The sequence below is a fragment of the Leiobunum rupestre genome, chromosome 8, assembly GCF_980474605.1.
Source record: "Leiobunum rupestre chromosome 8, qqLeiRupe1.1.hap1, whole genome shotgun sequence".
Lineage (NCBI taxonomy): Eukaryota > Metazoa > Arthropoda > Arachnida > Opiliones > Sclerosomatidae > Leiobunum > Leiobunum rupestre.
In genome coordinates, this window is record NC_143391.1 from 15058137 (window position 1) to 15082038 (window position 23902).

Sequence of the window (23902 nt, forward strand, 5' to 3'; positions counted from 1 at the left end):
TCAGCTAGGCTAATACCCAAGGTGCCACCTCAGGCCTAAGTCATCAAGCGACTTTTTAGGCCATTAACACTTTATAGGCCATTATCTCGTCACTATGTTGAGAGCTCAGTTGAGAAACGTTATCTCGCGTCGCTAATCCGAAGGAGGTAGACGAAATAAAACCATGGAAAATAGTAAACTCAATTCCAATCTCAACTATAACAACTCCATCGAAGCTTGACGTTTTCTGGCGTGCAGTCCTCCGGGTAACCCCTCTATAATCCAGCGAAGTGCAGTCTGCTTATACAAGCGAAAAGGATAGATAGAATTCGGGAGGGCGAAATGCGAATTACTCTTTTGATACGGTGTGTTTTTTGCCGAATTTTCGCAAAAAAGGAACCTTTAAAATCCGCGAAGGACGCTGTGTAAAAAGATACCAAAAGTCGCTTTCGGAGAAAAGCCTTCGATTGAACTTCACTCCGCACGCGTTGCCAAGTCGGCAAGGATTCTTATCCCAGATTTGTTCGGACGCTTATTTTTGGTATAAAATCGATATATCCAATACGACGCTTTTTTATTTCCTTCTCTCTCTATCGTGATTATATATACGGCGTCTTTTCTTCCGACACCAACCATTTTAAAGAGAGTCGGTCTTATAAAACTGACTGCGTAAGCTTAAGGGGCGAGTTGACTCCGAATGAGGGAGGAGTATCAAAGAGAGGATAAGCCTGGGATCTAAAGAACTTTCTCCTTCGCGAAAATACGGAAAAATAAAACTTCTCTGGAAGGCAAATAGTATCGTGGCGACCCCCTTGAAAAATACATTCAGCCATCTCTGGCGGTGGACGAAAAACTATATTCCGGCAGCGGCATCTCGGAGTCTAGCGCGTTATAAACTCCTTGAAAAGAGAAGGCAAGGTGTCGAGGACAGATTACAGCTCGGTAATAAAGAAAATATATTTCCCAGTACATGTTTCCCGCGGGCTCTGATAAAAGATATACTCGAGAGAGAAGGAGCTGTATTAAGGATAGGAACCCAACGTCAAAAATATGAGAGGATGAGAAACAGGCCGGGGGATGAGAGGATAACATCCCGGGCCTTAAACGTCCAAGAAAAATGCCAAACTTCGCGAAGATCCTAATTAAGTAAGGACCTTTAGGGTAAAAAAACTTCACGCTATGGTAAGGGACTTTAGATAGTCAAAAAGAGTTCTTTGAAACAATGGCCATATCTTAAAAATTCCAGCCCTATTAAAATCTCTAGATCCTGGATTACAAAATAGCGTACGAAAGATGTCCTTAATGCCACTAGGTTTAACAGAATCTAGAGGTGGTTGACGCTAGTTATGTTTAAATCAAATCGCAGCTCGTGTTAACAGGCGATATTTTTATTTAGTTTATAATTTCTATTAACTTTAAGTCAAAATTACTACATACAACTTATTTTTATATAGTAATTTATACCTCAAATATCTTTCAAGGGATCTTAAACTTGCGCAAATCAATTGGTTGGTGAAATATTTAGACATATTAAAGTTGAAACAGAATTAAAACAAAAATTATAAATGTGACGTAAAGAATAGATCATAATAATAAATATTATAATTTAAATATAGATGAATTTATCATCATTAAGTTTAAAAGTTTGGGCTAGAAAAATTTTAAACAACATTGTTCAGGCTCTACCCTTATAGCCTAGCCTTACAATATGACAAGATTAAAGCAATTGCGAGCATCTATGGTAAACTTTTCTGCGGCCCTCTAAAGAAACCCGATGGTTCAATTACTTCGGCGCATAGACTCTACACGCGTATCGTGTACGCTCGCGGGTCAAACTCCAAAGTGGAAAATGGGGGGGGGGGGGGGAGATTCTCTTTCTAAAAGATATTATAATTTCCTGGTGAAAAGGAAAGAAAATCGATGAAAAATAATAGCTTGAAGATTTTTTCATCAAAGTTCTTTTTTTCTTGAAGGGAAGTGTTTTCATAAGCTCTTCCTCTCTTTCCAAAGGATAGGGATTAGCGAGGATTTATCTCAATATAAAAATAGGGAGTGAGACGTCCCTTCAAAAAAGTAAACATCCGGGGGTAGAAAATAAGGGTCTCTCGGTTTATATCGCGAGTTCTCAAAAAGGTACCTCCCCTCCAACGCCTTTCTATGAGACGTTATTATTATAGTTTGAGCTAGCCAGCTTTCCATCCTTTTCGAGTTATATAGGCAAACACTCCGCGAGGCTGTACTCTCTATCCATCTATCTCGATCCGCGTGGCGAATGGCCGTTTCTCTATAGCGAAGAGACGTTTCCCTAATCTATCTCCGTTACGCGCGAAATACCGCTTTTCGGAGAAGATAGAGTTAGAGAGCAAAGGGTGGGCTTTGATAGCGAGGGAGACAATAAGAGGCGCCAGAAGTAAGGGGCTCTTCCCTCCAGATTATTTCAATTGGTCTCTCGTCGAGTGGCTGCCGCTTAGAATGGCGCTTCTTCTTTCTTTTCAGTGCCTGCCACAAACATAGTCATCACGGACGCCCACGGAGAGATCGTCTCGGGAGACATCGGCCCTTTTAACGAAGGGAACGACCTGCGACTGGCCTGCCGAGCATCTGGAGGTGAGAGGCTAAAGCCGCTTTCTTCTTCTACTAGTATCCCGCTACGTAAACGCCCAGCTTTTTCACTAGCGCCTCTTTAAGGGGATAAACCCGAATAAAACAAAAGCGGCCCGCCGGACAAAGAGCTTTACACGACTTTCATTTAATATTTACCTTTTTTTTTGGTCCCATTTTATGTCGTCCGCTCGATCGTGATCGATCGATAAATCCTTTAATAGTAGCCGCGGATCCGACATAGAATAAAGGCCGCAGGTGATTGCTCCGTCACGTATCTATTCGTCATATTTCGTTCGCAGGTCGTCCTCCGGCGAGCGTGTCCTGGAGGAGGATGGGAGAGACCATAGACAGCACCTACGTGGTGGTGGACGCCAACGGAACTTCCGAGAACGAGTTGATTCTCAGGAACCTGCATCGATCCGATCTGCTGGCCAAACTGGCGTGCGTGGCTAACAACAATAACGTGACGAAGCCGTTAATGACCACCGTGGTTATCGATCTAAACTGTAAGTAATACATTCTTTCTCTCTCCGACGCGGCTATATACTATTAGACCAATATCTCGGATTTCTTTTATCGGCCGGCCACATTATATCTCTACGAAAAAGTCGGTTCATTGTGCTCGATATAGATTCGACGCCCCCACTCTCTCTCTCTCTTCGTCTTCCGTTGACGCGTAAAAGGGCGCGTGATCCGAAGCCAGTGTCCACCAACACAGGCCAAAAGGCGTATCATCCGATTGGCTTAAGCTAATTGCGTTCCTACCCTACCCGTCGCTAACCGCGTAACACTGGTTAGCGTCAAGAAGTCGAGTCGCGTTATCCGAACTATAAAGTATTCATCGTTAATGACCGTATAGAGATTGGCAGCGGCGATATCGCCCCGTACCACGTTCGCCGGATAAGCCATCCCCATTGTCTTTGCGAGATGAAATCACCCTTCAACTAAATAACGGCCTTTCCCTAACTTCCGAGGCGCGACAAAAATGAAAACGCCTCGTATAACAGCGACGTCCAACCCGTCCTTTATAATACATTTATAATACCGAGCCGCATCCGTTTAACGATTTCGAAATTAGCGTATAGTGACAACGACGCTTCGTGGGAAACTGGGTCATTTAGAGAAATCCGGTCAAACTAAATTGCCGCCTCCAATAAAATCTTCTCTCCCGCAAAACCTAAAAGAGAAAGATCCGCTGGCTAATTTTCTCGTTTCAAAATGTATAATTAATTACGCTCCAGATATTTTAACTAAATTGGATCGGGCTCCTAATCAATTGGAATTACTAATCATGTTTGCTCTTTTTCATTGTTCGAAATTTTGCCTCGTGGCGGTCACCGGGGGAAGGAACCGATAGACGGCGCTTCGCGAGATCCCGAGAGAAGGTGGTCGCGGTGGCGGGGGAGGGCCAAGTGTTGCTGGGCGGAATGTACGCGAGAGCGAGAACGCATTTGGAATAATTCCCCATCGGAAACAATGAAAGGTCTCGGGAAGCCGGGACGAATTTGAAGGGAGCGCCGCGGGGGAGGAGTGGCGGCAGAAATAGCTCGGCGTTTAATTCGCGTTTGACGCCTGGAGTAATACGCGACTAATCCCCTAGAGAGATCGATGATACCCGCTCTAACGTTACATTCTCTACGGAATGTTGATTTCCGAGAGCGAGAATCCGTCTCAATCAACGCTCCAACCCGAAGCCGTATCGAATAATAAAGCCGGCCCAGCGCCCCGTACAAGATTGCCTCGCTACGTATAATACACAGTGGCGGCGATGATACGCGGTATCGCGACTACGGCCTATATTCGCGGCGAAAGGCGAAACGTACCGCGTAAACTGGAAGCTTATATAATTCTGGATTTTGAGCGAGCGTCTAAAACGGAAGGGACAACCCGGCGATGTCGAGCTAAAGGGACTTCCATTCGATCCGCGCCGAGTACCGAAGGTGGCGCGATTCGACGAGGGTGAAGGAAGCCAGCGATCCGGTTCGCGCATGAACACTTTAAATTTAATTTTCGATTCATACACTGTTCCATTTCCCGAGTTGTTTACCCGTTCAGAAAGGAATGTAATTAGCTTTATGCAAATCCTTCGTTAGAAGGAAACAAATGAACGGCTCGGATTCTGAAAAGGAGAGCGCGTTTCAGGCTGCGACAGCTCGATTCACTCCGCCACGCTCCTCACCCCTCTATACTTTTCCTTTCCCAAAAACTAACCCTTTCGGGCGTCGATAATAGGATGGAAATTATGATGTGGCGTCCGCCGTGGCTGCAGTTCCATCGGATGAGTGAGAGCGAAGCTATATTATGGAAATTGGATATCTCAGCCATTCCCTCCATATTCCAAAAGCGCGCCTAGGACGGGGGTTTCTCTTTACACTTCCGCTCAACCTATCTTCCTTTCCACATTCATAGAGGGCGAGCTACGAAGCTTGAATATTGTAACGACAAGAATTCACCCGACGATTCCCCTAAATCTTCGCGGCGGGGTTTTGAAATTTACATAGGTTAAACGAAAAGTATTAATCCTAATTCCCGGCACCGATTGTAAATAAAACGACCGGTTTATATTCGCGTCGCTCTCTCGCTCTATTTAATAAAATCAACCGAGCTATATTGAAATTAAACGAATGGGGAATTAAATTGAAAAGGAATAATAAAAAAAAACAAATTAACATTAAAATACGGGAAAATGCCAAGCGCGTAACTTAATTTATCAAACAATATTATTTACGTTAGTATATAAAAGTGGTACATTTTAAATTAATTTAAACTAACCGTAGCGTATTTTAATCAAATTAAAATTTCACCCCTAAATACACCCTTACCGACCGTGAACTCTAATTGAGTTAGTACTTTAGAGCCCCGTCTTTAATAAGTTTCTCCTTTTTTCTTACGTTTCGGTCGAAAACCCGAGGCAAGCTTCGAACGCGGGAGAAGGGGTGTCTCGTATTCCCGTTATTCGCGAACTAAAAGGGAAGACTTTGTGAAAACACTAGTTGGGGAAGTATATGGGATAGTAAAGCGGAAAGAAGGCAGTTTTTGAAGAGTTCGACGCGACCTTTAGAGAAAAGGAGGAGAATTTCGCGGGCCCGGAATATTTCGCGGTCGAACAAGTTCCGCTGACTAGCTAGTAAAAAGGAAGACTATATATACTGGTCTATAAAGGAGCGAAGCGTCGGCGGCTTTCCGGATTCTCTTTTAAAGAACTTTTTTCCTCCATCTTTTACATACTCTCCCTCTTCCTACTAGCTCTCGCCGTTAATAGTAGTAGAATGCAAATGAAGGAAAGAAAAAGCGCGCTTCCCCGCTCAGCATCGATCTTTCAAACACTATCGAAACTATTGGACATCCGGGACTAATAGTCATTCCGGGCCTAGACTTTTTCCTTCCGAGGAACAAAAAAAACAAGGAGAAAGTTAGCTACAAAAGAAGCCGCTCTAGAGAGTTCTAAATCAGGATTATATAAGAGTGAGATTGCGTCAAAGCGTATACGCGGGCTAGCCAGGGATATTTCGCGCGGTTTCACGCGATTTTTGCCAAAGCAAAGAAATCTTTCCCACCTATTCCGAGACTACGGCGTGAGGTTTAGGGGCTACACAGCCAGTCTCTGTCTTCAATTTTATGCTCCATAAAATCGGTTTATCGTCCAGAAGTAGAAGAGGCGGTGAAAAGTCTTACTCCAGCTAGTACGGTACACGACGCCGTAAGGATCGAAAAAATCCCCTGACAGAAAGTGTCAATTGCTTAAGTCTTTTTTGTCTCGTTACAACTAAGCGCGATTTGTTTTGCGGAAATTTCACCCCTTATTTTTTACTCCTTCTTTTATGGATCGGTAAATCTCGCTCGTTGGACGGTCACAGCCGGACCGACGTTTCACTGAACCGAAAAGCGCCAGCTTTCAAACCACCTTCCTTCCTTTCCACGCGTATACACGCCGGAGTTTGTACTGCCGTAATAAAAACGGAGATATAAAGGAAAAAGTCCCCTTTATAGATCTAATATCAATATTTATTCCCGCGTAAAAATGGGGAACTCGCGGGTGTATTTCGAAGTTGGAGCCATTTATAAACGCGAAGAGAACCACCGACCATAAATAAAACTAAAAGAACACGGCGCTCGCTCATTCCGGAGACAATTGCTCGGAACCGACTCAAATGTTGAGTTTCTCCCCTCGCCGTTCTTTTTTCCCTCTGATTAAATCATTTTCTCCAGTAAAAACAATTCCTTTTACGCGACTACGAAAGGCGTACCTACGACCCTTCATAAAATTAAGAGTTCTTCGTCGTTTTATTTCTACGCGTCTGAGAATAAAAGTCTTTTATCGCTTTTCTCACCTATAAAAACCTAATTTCGTGGCTATCGCGTCTTAGCACGTTGGTTTTCGGTTGCGAACAGACGCCAGGAGCCATTATTCAGGCTTTTGTGCTTCAATAATACCCTAAATCATCGATATATAGCGACATTTTTAGTTAATTTGCTTAAAACCTATTTTTAGACGTTTCTGGAAAAATCATTTTAAATTGTTGATAGTGTAGTGGTGTAATGGTTATTTAAAAAAAAAGGAATGTACTCCATTCACGACTATTATCCTCGGACCTTCAGGTAGCTGCTAGACATTTTTACGACCCGGATTAATGGTATTATTTAGAACCTATTTCGATATGAAAGACCACCAATTTTCGTATCATTAAGTTCCTTTTAAAAATTAAATAGAATAAGGTTTCTTAAAGGGGAACGGCCAAGCTTTTCCAAATATCGCCTTATTTGCGTATCAAAAGATCAGCAGACGTTCAATATGCTTACACGTACCTTATTTTGTCTTGAAAAAATAGTTTTTGGCTTAAAAAGTTGAAACGCCAAATAACGCCAAGTATTTGGGTTTCAATTTTCGGCGCCATCTTAGGGTGAATCGCCAGCGCCAGCAGCACCTTAGTGAGCGATTTGCGAACTATCCTAACTTTTAAAATCGCGCAACTTAGGCTTAGGTCTTGTATATCTGGAACGCGCCGCGCGTGAAAAACAAATTTTTCGAGTCTTCAGCAGCGCGCGCTTTGATGTTGTTTTTCTGTCTCACCGATTTCTTACCAGGGCTACGTTCAGCAGCAGTCAACGGAAAAAAACCCGATGGATTTGATATTTTCCACCGATGAGCTTTTTCGTCATAATGACGTCGTAAGTTGCTGAACGCTTTTATTCAGTCATCGGTGTTTTTAAAAATGCCGTAGCTTTTATAGTAGTTCTACGTCAGAAATGACGTCAGTCATCAGAAAAACCGACTCCTCCAGCCGATGACTTCGGTGAGTAACCGATGACTATCGTGACGTCAAAACCGGAAACGCGACAAAGCGTACAGTAGGAAACCGATGTCACCGATTAGTAATCTGTGAGTCCGATGAGCTCTGCTGAACGTACCCAGGGTGTCGCAGTGGACGCGCGTTTTCCAATTTCCCGAAATTTCTTTATTTTATTAAAAATTAACCACTTAATATTTTTACGCGGTTTTCGCCGTAAATTTTAGTTTTTATCGGGCTATAGGTCTATCTAACTGGTTAAAGCTCGACCGTTCCCCTTTAAGTATAAGCACCTTAATAAATTTAGAAGATTATTCAAAGTTTAGAAATAAAAGCAAAAGTTGGAAATTACGTATCGTATTGATCGTTGAAAAATAAAGGGTTATTTGACGATATAATGAGAATAAGAACGAAATCGGAGACTTAATTTCTTTCCAGCTCAATTCTAAAGTCGTCAATATCGGGAAAGGACTATCATATACAATAAGATTTCTGCTGATAAAAATCGCCGTTGATCTAAAGAGGCTCGGAGAGAAGCGTAAATTCTTGACGATTCTCTTCAGCCTCTAACCTTCTACAATCTTCCGTTTCGCGGGATAGAGTCGCTGCTGGGTGGCAATATAGCTCGTCTTTTATTATTATACGACCTTTCCCCGGGACAAGCGATTATTCGAATTTTCAGTAACGATAGGGTTCAGGCTATAATCTCTATAAAAGGCTGGGGAAAATGCGAGTGGTGGTGCTAAGAGGACATTGCCGCGTAATCGTCTATAATACACAGAGCGCGCTCGACTGCTGGGAAGGTAATTATAGAAAATCGGCTTCTCTTTATACGCGAGAAAGCTAGGCGAGGCATGGCGGATGCGGATAAGCGGCGCTTGATCTAGCTCGTTTCCCTTCGGAGAAATAGGCTTAAGCCGCTTCCGCAACTTCGTGACGGACGTGACTCGTCATCCCGAAACCGCAAACTCGGAGCCTCGTACGAGCCCGAAGGATACGTTCGGGAGTTGCCGTAAAATGTCCGAATATGGTCGGCCCGCAAACCATTACCGCGAGCCAAAGGCTAAAGAAAGACGAGAGGAGCGGACTTCGACATCGTGGCCAGCCAACCCAACAATTTGTCAAGGGGTTTCCTAAAAGTGGTGACATTGGAGAAAACGAGTCTGCCGAAGAATACGACCCTTTCGAACCGCGCGCGTACAATTTATATAAACCCCGGCACCATATAGACGCCGTTGACGAACGAGGACGGCTAGCGGAGGCGACTTAAGACTATTTGGGCAAAGCTAATTTCTCGATACCAAGCTAAAGGGTCCCGCATCGCGCGGTGGTATCAGATGGTACCGCGCTTCGGTGGTTCGACTAGAAAAATGTAGTGGCCTCCACGCCGCTTCTAATGATCTAATATATTTAAGATTAAATCTTACGCTTACCCGAGCCTTGTTAATGCGAGTCAAACCGGCCGCTAGAAGCTTTATAAATCATTAAATTTTCCTGGAATCACTGGCCCCGCTACCATCCCCAGTCTGATATATCGGAGCGATATTAAAATAACGCGTTAAAGAGAGGCCAGACGCTTGACTCTTCGCCAAGAGCGCGCGACGCCTCCGTAGAAACAAACGGCGCGCTTTTAAATTATAGAGAATTCACGGTAGACCTTATTTACTCGAGCGTTAAAAAAATCTTTGACCTTTCTTTGACAGTTTGCGAAAATAAAACTAGTGGACCCGGGAATTCTAATTTGGTCATTTATCATTATTAACAAGGACTCCCGCCGCTCGGGGAAGCCTCCCGGAACCTTAGTTAAAATGGCCCTTACCTTGGTCTGGACGATAAATATTTTGCTTTTACCGAAAAGTAGTAAGCGATTTATACCGCGACCATAAATTACGCTCTATATTTTAATACCAACCAATTCTACGAAAATAACTTAACTTATGGTTAGGGAAAGTTTTACGAGGTTTTACATTCGAGAATAATAATAAGTAAAACCGTACGGGTGTTTTGTTTTCAAGTTTCTCAGAGAGGGACGCTTGATTACATTATAGAGAGGAAGGGACCCAGCGGGATGAGACGGTGTGTTGGGAATAGAAACGACGATGAGACTCTGCGGGGAAAAACTAGCTTGAAAAACTGGAGATCAAATTCTATCTGACACGAGCGAAAACCAACACACGCTTTAGCGTAAAAGCAGACTGCACGCAACCAGCACCGCCGCGCCGGACCTTGTAAGCCTGATTTATGGCTCTCCACTGAACTGTACACCCACATTTTAAGAAAAAAAAGCGCTCCTCCTCGTTCCTTCCGCCCACAGATCCTACGTTCCAGCGACGCTCAGAAGACTCTTATACGCTCAACCAGCTTGCCTATTAAAAACCCGGGTACTCTTCTCATAGCGTATAAAAGTTCGCCTTCTGCTTGGGTATTTTATTAAAAAGCAAACATCCATAACACAGCCAACCTCTTCTCTATCTTTTCTGTTTACTCTCCAGAATCCCGCGTATCTACCAGACTACCCCGATAGGCCTAACGAGAGAATACGGAACTATCTTCTCGGGTCGCGTACGAGAAAGCGAAACGCGGTCGCGGAATTTCCTCGCTATTGGCTACTATTCCCAGATAATAACTTATATTCCGTATCTTTATTTTATCTTTCAACATTTTTATCGCGTCTCTCTCTCGGATGGATATTGAATACGCAGTGAAACCTTTGGACGTTCACATATCAACTGCCAGGAGACCACTTACGGCCGGAGAACGGGCCGAAATCGTCTGCGAAGCCGTGGGTGCTCGACCACCCGCCAGAATAATATGGTTAAAGGACAACCAGAATATTTCCGGGGCGGCACCCGAGTCGTGGGCCAGGGGTAACCTGACCAGTAGCAAGCTAATTATCAAACCGGAGCGAGAAGACGATGGGAAGCATTTAAGTTGTCGAGCGGACAACCCCGGAATTCCCGACAGTGCCAAGCAAGCCGCTTTGCTTTTAAGAGTCTATTGTGAGTACCGATAACCATTTTCTTCGTCGATACTTTCCTAGTCGTGAATCTCTTTAAGAAAAAAAGTCCACGGCTAAGACGCGTTATCTACTCGGGTCAAAAAACGAAGGCCGGAGTCTTTGGATCGCCAAGTATCTTTTGGACGATCGTTAAAAAAAGAGCCTTTACGAGATCCGCGAAGAGGAAAAGGTATTTTTTAGCGGGTTCGGGGTGGAAGTGGTCCAGAGTAGGGAGCTAACGCGTGTAAGTTATTGGCACCGATAAGAAAGGTTCGACTTTGCAGCGAAGCTTATAACGATTTCTGTTAGGCCTTCGAAGAATGTCCGATGGCGAGGGTTGGGCGGATTTGGGGAGTGATCTTCGAAGAGAAGCCCACCTTCTCTCACCGTATTGAGTTTTAAATAATCCTACCTAAAGTACTTTGAGTCACGCTGCTGTAGCTAAGCCGCTCCGTGTATACCGAATTTTTCCAAAAACACGTATGTAGCTCCACCATCATCCGGAATCCTTCACTTTCGCCCCCTTTCGGAAACCCTGGTAACTTCGAAGAATGGAAGGGGAATGACAAAATAGCGTATTCTTACGCTATCAAGAACACGCGGCGCCCCCGGAGAGATTAATATAAGATTGTTTTTCAAAAGGATATTTATATCCGCACCCCCTCGCAAATGATGATAAATTATATTCGGGCCCGTAACATTCTCTCCCTCTTTCTCGCTTTAAAATGGAACGAAAGATTATAAAAATGTATTATTTTTATGGTCCTATCTCGTAAATTACGGCAAAATAAAAAAGTGGTAATAGTTGTAGAGCTCCGACTGCCGCCTTTTTTCATCTTCGTCTCGGAGAAAGAGAGGAAAAAGAGAAGGGCCGATAACAAATCCCTCCGTATCTGATATAATGGAGAACGAAGGCTCCAGGGCGGTAGATCATTTTACTCCTCCCGGAGAAGCGTTATGGAAAAACGTGTCTCAATTATCGGTCTTCTAATAAATTTTCGTTGTCATCTTTAAAACGATGATCCGAATCCGCTTACGAAGGCCGATTTAGACGACTCGAGACGGAGTAGGGTAGTACCGTGGCCCGGAGCTAGGCGTTTCCACCCGACGGGCCAAAGTCATTAATTTTCAACGCGACGTCGAATTTTTACCGTTGATCATAATCAATTCTTCTCCTTATCCGGACGCGATTTCCAACATTTCTCTTTCGAGGAAAAGGAGACGAAAAAATCTCTTTAACGAGAGTTAAAAGCGAAAGAAGGTTTTAAGGATTTTCCATTCTATTTCGCTCTCTTTCTCGATGATGAGGAACGGGACGATGCCCAGAATGAGTCGAGCGCGGGAGGACAAGACGGTAAAAGATAATAGCGAGAGATGGCTCCTTTTTTTTATCTCCCTTTCCTTTTCGCGTCCTTCTCCGCGTAGCTTCCGAGCCCTGCCAAGGAGTATCAGAAACAGTCGACCGGCATAACGGGAAAAAAGACTAAAGGTTAGAGATTTTTCAAAGAAAAATGCAAAGAAAAGGGGTGACAGCGGGTGCCAATGATGCATGAGCTTTTTAAAGAGCATCTAGAAGTGATACGCGTGAATGACTGGTGCCGGACTCTGACGCGCCCCGCGAATTATATATAGGAGAGATATATAGAACAGAACGTACGGATATATAGAAAAAGTGAAAAAACATCAATTCTGGTTTTGTTCTTGCCACTTACTCGCATCATTGAATTCTTTTTTTATCCGCGTCAATCGAAAGTTTCTTTCTTCGCAACTGTCATGTCGAGGATCAAACGTCCAAAAAGTTTAATTTAAAGACGAAAAATCCAACGACGCCTCTATTCCCCTTTGGTTATTGGGATTATTGGTTAAAAAGGCGTAAAATCGACCAAAACGACATTTCGAAATTACGTCTATCTTTATTTAGGCGAACGCGACATATAGTCGAGATAGTTTATAATATAGAGTGGTCGTCCACTGTCACAGTGGCGCGATAAAGTTTCTTAAACGAGTTAGAAATTCTAACGGGATTGAGGCTGGTAACCTTCGCCATCCTGTCTGTACTTCGGTTTTCGGAAACTCGCGAATCTTTTAGTCTCTTATCGTTGGCACGGTTTTCTCCGTAAGTTCGTTGAAGGATAAAAAGAAGCTTCTTCTAATTTAGAAACTGGGCGGACTTAATCCCTTCGCTAAAACCCTTTTAACCGTTTTCTTTCTCCGCAGATAAGCCAATTGTCTCCGTGAGCATCCCGAAATTGAAAGACAAGAACGAGATCTACGAAGACAGTTTAGTGGAGTTAGTGTGCAACATAACGGCGAACCCTTGGGTTTTGGATGTGTCGTGGTACTTTAACGGAAAACCCTTGCGGCCCAACTTAAAACTAGGCGTAGTGATCAAGAACTTTTCCTTGGTACTGCACAATATTAGTCGCGAACAAAGCGGTCATTACCAGTGCTCCGCCACTAACGTGGTCGGCAAAGAGACCAGCCAAGAGGTGACGCTGTCGGTAATGTGTAGGTCATTACATACTGCTTTCGTTTCGAAGTTTCCCGTTCACCGATACCCAATTTCTTTTATTTCGCTTTTACTTTAAATTAAACCTTTTCCTTTGGTTTCTCGATATCCAATCCCCCTTTTTCACATCGAGGAGGGTATATTCTAGCCAGTCTATCGCTATAGAGAGCCGGTTAACCCCGCACTAAGGGGCGTTTAAAATCGAAACCCGACCCCGGGCTGGAAGGATCTTGGCTTCTCTCTAATGGAGCTGGCCGGAATTTCCGGATGTCTCGAGTGTACCTTTATCGGTTTCGAATAGACTGGCTAGCGATATATCCTCGCCGGATTTCTCTTTCGCCGTATACTTCGGTATCGGCGTGATATGTGTGTGTTGTGTGTGTGTGTGACGCGATCGCACGGTAAGTATCTCTCCGAGTGCGCTGTATATGGGTTTAAATACAAGTTCGCGATATCCGCTTCTAGTTTCACCGGTATGCAAGGAAGGCCAAAAGATAGTGTACGGAATTTCGAAAGGTCGAACTCTGAAAGTGACTTGCGAAGTGGACGCCGATCCCGAAGGCGTGACGTTCTTCTGGATCTTCAACAACACGTACCATAAGAAGCACATATCCAGTTTCTTCACTAATAAGCTAAGAAGCGTCGCCAATTACAAGCCCAAGACCAACGAGGATTTTGGCAGTTTGTACTGCTGGGCTAAGAACATCGTAGGGGTCCAAAAGGAACCTTGTATTTTTTCCGTTATACCCGCAGGTAGATAAAATCAAAGCATTCCCGTTCGTTATACCCGTAATTCCCCATCGCGCCTTTTCTAAGAGCGTAGTTAGATGGCGCTACGGGTTGAACACCGAGCCGTCATATTTTTCCCTATTTTTCACCCCCAAGACGTTTTGGTTTTTATCTACGTAAACATGGTGCCTGCTTTTTGGATTTTTGGCCAAGCTGAGCGCGCTAAACCCTTTAAATGGCAATTATTTCGCGAAGCGGCGGAACATTTTTGAGAGACGGCTTCGGAAAGAATCGTTCATTTTTAACGAACTTTTAATACAGCGGCGAGGCGGTGGCGCCGACTAAAATCACTAAATAGGTGTTTCTTTTTCAATAAAAGAGCCACTGAATTAATCCCGGGAACGGCGTTTAGGAGCGAGAGTAGCTAAGCACCGGATTCGTGAATATTTGAAGACGCGGCGCGGGAAGGCTTTTTGAAGAAGCAACGCGCCAGGATGAAGGGCGGGGGGGGGGGGGGGGGACCGGGTTGCGAGCGCTGCCGGAGAAGTTTAAGACGGTAATTTATTTTCTTCCTAGGGCTTAAAATATCGTTTGCTTCGATCCTAAACGAACTTTTGCAAAGGGAAATGGTTTTCGAATGGGGTTTTTCGAGAGGAATGGGAAACCGAGCTTTCTCTCCTCCTCTCGTCTTCCCGAGAAAAATAAAAACCGAGTACGCGGAGTAGATCGTATCCGCGGTCTCTCTCTTTTTGGCGGATCTAATATTCTTAGTCGAATGATTTTTCCATTCATTTTATAGTGAAAAGGGATCAATGCGTCACGAACCAGACTTCCCTTCATCAATGGCCGAGGCCAGAATGAGAATAGAATGAAAGGGGATCATGAAGGCCGATGGCGAGCGGGAATGATGAGGAGATTGCGGATGGCACGCTCGCCAATTTCGCGTTCTTTCCTAAAAGAGAACCCCGGGATCGTTCCTTTAGTTCCCCGTCGCGCGTCTATTTTAGATCGTTGAGTGTCTTTTTTTATGCCTCGAGCAACCGCATTAATAAATGAAAAATTTCTTTAAACATCCGGGAAGAAGAAAAGAAGGATTAGACCTAATCTTCCTATTTACCATTTGTGTTTGGGGAATTTGATTACTTTCGTCTTAGGTAAGCCGGGGTCGTTGGGCGGCTAACTGCGCCCTTAGACTCTCCGGCCGACTGCCCTTACTCCGTCGTTGGTAATAGTCCACCCGGCCGAGTTTTCCCAGCAGCGGCGTCCCCGTTCTTTCGGTTAATATTTCCAGCGAGATGAAGGGAAGTTTTAGTTCGCTCTAAGCCTAGGCTCCATCAAGAGAGAAGGTATTTTCGGTGAAATGACTCTGGGCCAATTTCGACAACGCGCGTTCTCTCTCCGCCATCGTCGGAAAAAGAGATCCGCTTTTATCAGACGAGACCTCTTCCTCCGTATAGATCCCCGTTGAATTTCTTTGTTTCACCAACGAGACCTTCGCAAACTTAATAGTGTCGAAATATTTTTAGGACCTCCGGATCCAGTGAGTAACTGTGCCTTTGATAACGTTACAATGGATAGCGTGACACTAAACTGTGATGTAGGCCACGGGGATTTCGAAGGTGACACGTATTTCATGGAAGTCTACAAGAAGGGCACGCTGGAAGCTAACTTGAGCTCGACGCAACCGAGGTTTTTCGTCGGCAACCTGCCCTCGGCCACCTATCTGACATTTGTCGTTTACTCCAGTAACTCATTAGGGAAAAGCGAAACCATCACCATGTCTATAGAGACCAAGCGCCAGCCCGTGTCCAATATAGGTTAGTTTCTCTTTACAGCTAGATCTCTCTCTCTCTCTGTCGTTTGGTGATTCATTCTTTAAACAAATATTAGATTAGAGTTCTCTTAGCGCCCCCGACTCGGAACGCGCCGAATTAGGCTCGATCCTATCACGTGCTGGTTGAGCGACAAACATTTTCGCCGAAATTTCCCCCAAAGTTCTGGACAATACTTTCGTTGTACGGGAAACCGGTTTTTAATTCCGTTACACACGTGTAGCGGCTATTTTACTAAATTAGCTAGTTGGACATGTCGCGTAAGAGAGATGAGACCTAATTAAGGTTATTGCCCGAGAGAAAGACTCGTTTGTCTTTTCAATTCCATCGCCAACCAGTACCAGTGTCGCCAAGTCGTTTTACGTACAAGAAGGAACGGCGAATTCTTCGCGCAAACACTTTCCCCTCGAGCGAGCGAGCGAGTAAACAAACAACGGGATAAACCGGGGGTGGGGGAATAAGGGTACGCCGATATAATATAGACTAAATATCCCCGAGGAGTTTTCCCACTTCCAAACGCCCGAGGAAAATTTGTGAACGTTATAGTCAACGTAAATGCGAGTTTGTTGAACGCTAACTCGAAAGGGGGGAGTGTAAAGGACGTCGCGTGGCCTTTCGAAGAACCATTTGGGCAATATTTTTTTCGGGGTGAAGCGGGTGGCCAGCTTTGAATAAGCGTTGATGACGCTGGCCCGCCTAGATACCCGAAATGGAATTCAGGCCGTGCCTTAAACGCGAAAAAAGCAGCGGGTCTCGCCCCCACGATTTCCGACTTCAGCCGCAGCGAAGCTCCGAGCCAGGAGCGCAGTCTGGAGAGAAAAAGTCTCCAGAATTCCCCGGAGGCTAAACGCCCTTTCGCTTCCATAGATCTCGCGTATCTCCCCAGAGTTCTCTTTCGGAAAGTGAGAGAGAGACACCCCCGCAGTGAGCGTGCGAAAGGAAGAAAAAATCTCGTACAATACGAGGCGATTCAGCACGAGCCATACGCCAATCGTATATAAGAAACCAAATTTGCTTTTGCAGGATAAATACCGATTTCTAGGCGGGAAAAACCTAGGAGTTGGCTCCCTTCTTTCGTGGCTGGAAATTTAAGAGGAGGTAAAAAGGAGAGAAGAATATAGACGCCCAGGAAACCTGGGAGTCTCGGAGATGACTTTTTCATGGTTCGCGGGATCAATGCCTGCGTTCTACTAAGGTTTCCTTTTCTTGTTTCCCCCCTGCCCCCCCCCCTCCGCGGTATAGCGGCCTTCCTTCTCTCCTTACAAGGAGGCACCATGTTAGAGAACGAAAAACTAAATAAATGGGGTCAGCTCGTTATCTAGAGCGAGCGATGAGGGGGTACGAAAGACCTCCCCCTCGCGTTGCTAGATATAATATTAGGTTGCGGCCTCCGGAATCGATCCTTAAAGATGTCATTTCTTAATGTGTTTTGACAACTTGGATTTTCTCTTTAAAAAATATAATAGATAAACGGAGTGATGGAGGGGATGGGAAAATATTTCGCTTTTCTCGCAACAAACAAAACGCAAAATTTACGTTACAGAGAAAAAAAACGCTCGAATATTTTTAAGAATCCATCATATTCGTTATTAGAAATTTTTTAAAGACTATAACGTGTACGGTATTTCGTTGCGAAGAGACGCCTTATAGAGCAAACCCATATAAGCCTTTTGTATATAATAATGTATATAACAGTGTCTCGTTTTCTATACGCAGGAGGTTACACGAGTTTGACGCCTTTGGGGACTGCTTTAGAAATTACTCTGGGATGCGTCACTGCCCTTTTACTCTTGGCTTGTATCGGCATCTTAGCGCTAAGAAGAGCCATGAGGAAAACCAAAAAATGTGAGTGCAGTCAATTTTTCAATGTACAGCAAACTAGAACGATATAGAATTGAAATCCGAGGAGAATATTCTAAAAGGCTAAGCCCTTTTATAACAAGTAACAACCAAAAAGCCTACGTCTTGAAAAAGCAAAAGTTGTAAAGAGCTATATGAAATGTTTAAAAGAAGTAAAATTTTAACGGATACGCGAATGGAAATAGTATTATCGTTAACTGGTACATTTACATTTGCGTGTCAAAACTAGGAGTTTCGTAAAGCTTTAAACAATTTGAGTCAAAAGTATCAACAACTAGACTGGAATAAAGGAATATCTGGCATTAAATTCGAAAAACACGACTGCGGAATATTGAAATCCTTATACGTTACGAGGATGAGTTGTTGAGCGGTTACCTAGGAGATGCGATTCCGTAGAATAAAACCCTCGGGTGAAATAAGTCTATAGGTTTTATTCCCCAGGGAACAAGGATAGGGGTCCTCTCTTTACAGACGTCGTCCGAGTTGAGAGTTAATAAACGAATCCCGAAACCTTTTCTTAAGAAACTGAAGAACAGGTTCGATCGGGGTTTTGGGAAGCTTGAGAAACCTTTGAAAAGCAGTCGTATCGGGGGTGCAAGAGAGGAAGACGGAAGATGAAAGGACGCGGAGGAGGCGAAAATGGCGAGAGAGGGAAGGATTGCGTTTTCCAGCGCCAAGTTCTCGGCTCGTTGAAAAGTTACGTCATTAGAGAGGGTGTTACGGGGTTGCCAGAAGGTCTCATAGTCAGTCAGCGGCGACGCGCGCGCTATTGGAGCGAGCCGGCGCTTCTCTTCTTCTTAAAAGAAAATATAGACAGAGACACGACGAGTCAAGCCCCGCCGGGAAAACAGATCGTCCGGCCAGTTCGTTCTCAGCCTCCATCCTTTAAAACATATCTTTCCTTTTTCGCGCCTGCCTTCTTTCCGAGCGGCCATTCTACTGGGAAACCTTTAGGGTTTTTGCCAGTTTTTGTAGCGAGAAAACGATTTCTCTTCTCACTCGAAAGTTTTTTTTTTCATCCTAAGCTAGCTCTCTCTTTTTGTTTCTATTTTTTCACTTTCTCTCTCACCAATGGGCCTGTAAGGACTTTTCTTCGCGCTTCGAAACAGTTCGAAAAGATAGACGCGTATAGCGAGGGCGGCGGGGGGCATAGCCGTCTAACCAGACCCTAAGCGTCAATCTTGATCAAGGCTCTCCTTTTCTCTTTTGGACGATTCTCTCCTACACGCTCCGCGAGAGAGAAGAAGAGACAACCCTCCCGCCCGTATTGACGATCAGGGTTAAGCCTATAGGCCTACTAGACTCTCTCGTTATCCCACACTGTCAAGTCCTTACAATCACACTCGCGGACGGAGATAGCTTCGAGCGGGACGCCAACTTTACCTCGCCATAGCGCTTCTCCCGTATTGTCGGGTATCGTTATTCTCCGACCGGGGAAAAAGTGGCAATCGCGGCCCCGCGAGTCCACTATATAGCCGTTTGGCGGCCGATTTCCGTATACTTATAATCGTATATAAATAAATAAAAAATCCGATAGGCGCCGTTTTCCGCCCGCTTGTCTGAGAAAGAGCCCCGGAATTCCAGATTAAACTTCGCCAACCGGGGGGATGGCAAAAGACGACAACAGAAAGGGGGCTGGGGCGAAATAAAATATACCATTTATATACGTATATATTGCTCGGCCGAATTGAGGAATAGTAGATCGCCATCCTTTTCCATCAAAGAACGACACCAGTTGGGAAGTCATGTACCAGCTTTCTCGAGAGTCCAATGTTAAAAGAGTAGGAAAACTGTTTACCTTAAAGGAAGTGAAGCCTTTTTTTATTAAAACGATGAAAGTGGTTAGATTCTTAAAATTATAACCATAAGTGTATAATATTGTTACATAAGTGTGACACTTCCTATTCTTCACACGCAACAATTTTACTGAGACTACATTACGGGCTTCGTCGCCGTTTTGCGTCCGCTTGCTAAGTGACAAACTTATGGAACAATATTATAGACTTATGTTATAAGAGAAAGGCTCGAACGAGAACCTAGTTATTTATGCTTAGAAATAGACGCTAAAAGAAATTATTCGCTCCAAAATAAAAACCGTCAAAAGGAAGGGTTTTTAAATTAAAAACGCGTGAATCTCGATGATATCGCCCATTTTTTCGTCGCACGTGTAATTATTTATTCTGATAATAAAATAGAATCACGTGGGCTTAGCAATATTTATCCGCATTTGTCTTAGCCAATAAGATTATCCCTTCCGAGCAAGCACGCGCCAATTTACACAATATAACCGTTGAATTTTTTCAAATCAATTTCTTTTAAGATCTATAAGAAATGTTTCAACGTATATTAAAGTTTCTGCCTACCTGCCTCTCTGACTGCCAGTATGCTCGTTCCATTAAATTTAAATTTTCTGTCAGGATTGAAATCCCAATAGGTGGCATTGCCCCTGTCGTGACCGGGGGCCCTAAACCCACATATTCATTATATCTAAGTATAAATAAATATATTACTGATCATCGGCTACTAAGGTACCCGAAATAGCTTCTAGCTCTTTTTTTGTGTAAAATTACCACTTCCGTTAGACATTGTGACCTATTTATCAAAACTGGGTTGAAATATGTTGAACTTCTATGTTTAGTCAAAGCTATCTGTGATTGGTGCTAGTTACGTCAAAAACAAACCGTGGCGGATTTTAGCAGACGATTTTTCGATTTAGTAAAATATAAAAAAAATTTCTGGACAACAACAATTTCTATATAAATTATGTCACCACGTTCTGACTTATAATATGTAGCGAAAATTAGCGGGATTCCTTTCAGAAAGTCAACCGAATACAAAGGAAACGCAAAAAAAGTCCGAGACATAAACTTACTAAATCGTGATGTCCCCATTAATAGTTAGTGTAGAGAGCTGCATCTCGCGTGGCATAAAGGGCTTGCCACCACCCTCCAACGCATTGTAACCCGGCCACCAGAAAAGGCATTATAAGTCGCTAGATGACTTGGGTGCCTCGGGTGTTAGCCTAGCTGATTATTATTATTATTATCGTTTAGTAACTATTTTATGCAGAGATATTAATCATTAAATAGAAATTGCCCATAGAATCAAAAATTATATGAAAAATATAAATTGGTAGAGATACTTACCAGAGCACTAACAACAGACCCTTACCGAACATGGATGAAATTAAATTTATAATTTAAATAATATTCTCGGATATGCATATTTGATTCTTTTAATTTGTCAAATTCCAAAATATGTTTGAATATAATATTTTTATAATAATAGAAATATAATAGAGTAGCTCTAATTCCTGTATTAGGTTAAAGGTTTTGATAAAAATGGATCAAGAATCGACGTGCGAAAACTCTGATCTTCGGATAGATTTTAAGTAGCTAGATTCTATAAGGGTGGTATCTGATAAGGATTCGCGGATAACAGGAAACAGGGGTTAAAATAGTTTAGAACTGCCCAAACTAAACTAAAACCCCAAAACCTAATTTTAATGACGAATATTTTAACAAAATTATGAGGGAAAAAAGGGCTGTAAATAAGTAACAGCAAAATTGGCTGTTTTTGTCAACATTTCCCATGAGGTAATCAGCTATTTTAAATTTTCATACTTTGTTGAGAAAAATTCCCGATAAACAGCACTGCCCAAATCCAATTTTAGAACTTCCCACTATTTTAAGCCCTGACAGGAAACCCCGGGTACGCAGTCTCCCCTTCTATAGTTTTAATGGAGGAAGAAGTTGCGGTAGAGATGCTTAAAAGTAATAAAAGAATAAGAAGACACACAAACGGTGTGACTTTTCCGCGTCAATACCCCTTTTCTTTTATATATATATTTTTTATTCGCCTCTGGCTTTATCCGAATCCCGGGTCGAGGCTCGCGGCTGTAAAGTGACGGCGACGTAATTAAAAAGTTCGCTTCGTGTCAAATGACACGTCGAGCTGCAGCGGCGAGGACGGTCACGTAATCTATTACCGGCGTAACGTCGAAAGATCTCTTTGCCGCAATCGGCCGCTCGCGCGCGCCGGGATACACTCTCCTGCCGGTACGAGGGGAGAAAAAGGAACGAGTCTTGGAAAAGAGCGCCGGAGAGACGTAGAAACCCAATCCAACGATACCTGGCAGTTGCGATACGAGTAGGAGAGTGGCCGACCTAGACTCATCCCCGCTACGACCCCGCTACGAGGTTACCGTTAGAGCCCGAAAGAGAAGAATCTGGAGAAAAAATAAGGAAAAGAAAGGTTTAACACGGCAAATTGACCCCTTCCAGCGGGGGTGGAGGGGGGTTTCGCGTGTTTTCTTCGCGGGCTCCTCTTAATTGAAGGTTTCAATGAGTCCAAAATGTCGGATAATAGGCAGATGCTCTCTTCGCCCGAGGAGAGCCTACCTGAATAAAAGAAATATAAAAAGCGGAGAAGAGAGAGGCCGGGGTTAGTGCCAGAAAAAGAGATCCGAAAAATCCACTTCCTATAATGCCTTCGTAAATGTTAATGATTTCCGTAAGCCAAAAGACGTGTAACAGGCCAGTCTTAATTGACTAACTAGGCAAGGAGCCTCCCCTAGGCCTAACGAGCCGTAAGAACTAACGATGAAATACAATGCCTATCCTTTAAGTCCCACGCCCTCGTATACTTTTTCCTTTCCCCGCAGGACTGGGGTCCGTTTTCTTTTGTCTTTTCTTACTCCGCTTCCATCATCCGACAACGGTCCCCAAAAACAATATTGATTAACCAAGGATGCATCCTGATCAATACGGTGATTTTATGGAGTTGGGTTTTTTATATTGGTTCCTTTTTTTGGCGCGCTTTCTCTCTCCTAAGAGGGCGCCTTCCATTTCTAGAATCCTCGTACGAGACCTTCAAACCGCCAGATTTTGATAACAATGAGAAATGTACAATTAGGGGTGCAAACGAGAGCTTTTAATTGGAATTGATCGGTCCACTGGAGGGTAGTTTCATGGAAATGTACAGCGGCTTAGTCACCTATCACGTTGAAATATCAATAAAAGATTTTAGAAAAGGATATTCTTTTAATAAGATCCAGTCTCATTTAATTAACCGCGCGGAAATTAGTCAGGTGGTAAACGATATAGCGAATCCCTTTCACTTTTTAAACGTAACCTCCGTTTCGCTTGAAACGAACGAGAATGAATCTAAAGTTGTTATTCTTTTTCTCTTTCCCACTCGCTTCATTGGCATTGGCAGCTAAACGAGTAGACGAAGCAAAGGGTAAGTTTCGACTCTTTTCTCTCACCGAACCATCCAAATATTTGATTTTTAATATTAAGAATCCCGGAAAATTTAATTAGAGAAATCGTACATCGAAAAATAAGCGCGCTCGAAGCGTCCTCGAACGCGGCTCCGATTTCGTCGGAGGGTGGCCCGGGGTGTGCCAAATTTAAAATTTCCGCTTCGATCGCGTTTCCACAAATGCCGCGGAAAAGGGATCTTCCTCAATTAGTTCACTCGGGCGTGTTGAAAATTTAGCGGCTTTTCTACATTTTTACCCAATTCGGAGGTTGGGAAGGGCGCGAGGAGGCCGCGCTATGACCCGCGGGTGTCTTAGATGGGTGGCGCTATTTTATGAAAAAAGAATGGTGGGGGCGCTAGCGACGTTGCCGATGACGTTGATCAAGTTGGAGTGTGGTCGTAACGCAATTATTGGGAATTGCCCGCTCGTCTTGAGCAAGCAAAGGCGGCGAGGAACTCATTAAGAAAGTAATGCGAGAGAAAGAGAAAACCGAGGTCATTCAGTTGCAAATTAAATTAATCAGTGTGGAGCCGAGTGACACGAAGCACCGCGGTTTCTAGCCCGACGCCACCGACAAGAAAGAATTCCAGAAAAGGATGAAACTACTCTTTCTATATACTTTCTATTAGGAACGAGACGGCGGTAATATCTCGTAGCCGCTTTTCTGAATACTCCTTTTCAGTTGGAAGGTCGGCTTTCGGCGTCTTTCATTCTTAAGGGAGGGAACTTTAAGTTCTTGTACAATCGCGGAAGACAATAGGAGGAAAGCGCGAATGCGTCCCTCCCTTAATTTGGAAGAGACTCCCCAGCGCGGGTTGATGTCACGGTATTCGTCTCAAA

The 23902-nt window shown here is 43.8% G+C and overlaps 1 protein-coding gene across 5 annotated transcripts in view; it reads left to right on the forward strand.

Annotated features, from left to right (window-relative positions):
- Nucleotides 1-23902, forward strand: part of LOC149932471 (neural cell adhesion molecule 1-like) — a 34901-nt gene that overhangs the window by 7222 nt on the left and 3777 nt on the right. For 2 of the 5 annotated variants that reach the window (XM_090156403.1, XM_090156404.1), the window contains exons 4-11: nucleotides 2476-2586; nucleotides 2883-3089; nucleotides 10574-10870; nucleotides 13087-13377; nucleotides 13844-14131; nucleotides 15634-15924; nucleotides 17656-17784; nucleotides 23017-23040. In XM_090156403.1, the coding sequence (XP_090012529.1) occupies nucleotides 2476-2586; nucleotides 2883-3089; nucleotides 10574-10870; nucleotides 13087-13377; nucleotides 13844-14131; nucleotides 15634-15924; nucleotides 17656-17784; nucleotides 23017-23040 (1638 nt within the window). The remainder of the gene's footprint in view (nucleotides 1-2475; nucleotides 2587-2882; nucleotides 3090-10573; nucleotides 10871-13086; nucleotides 13378-13843; nucleotides 14132-15633; nucleotides 15925-17655; nucleotides 17785-23016; nucleotides 23041-23902) is intronic. The other 3 variants (XM_090156405.1, XM_090156406.1, XM_090156407.1) reach the window with 3 other exon arrangements.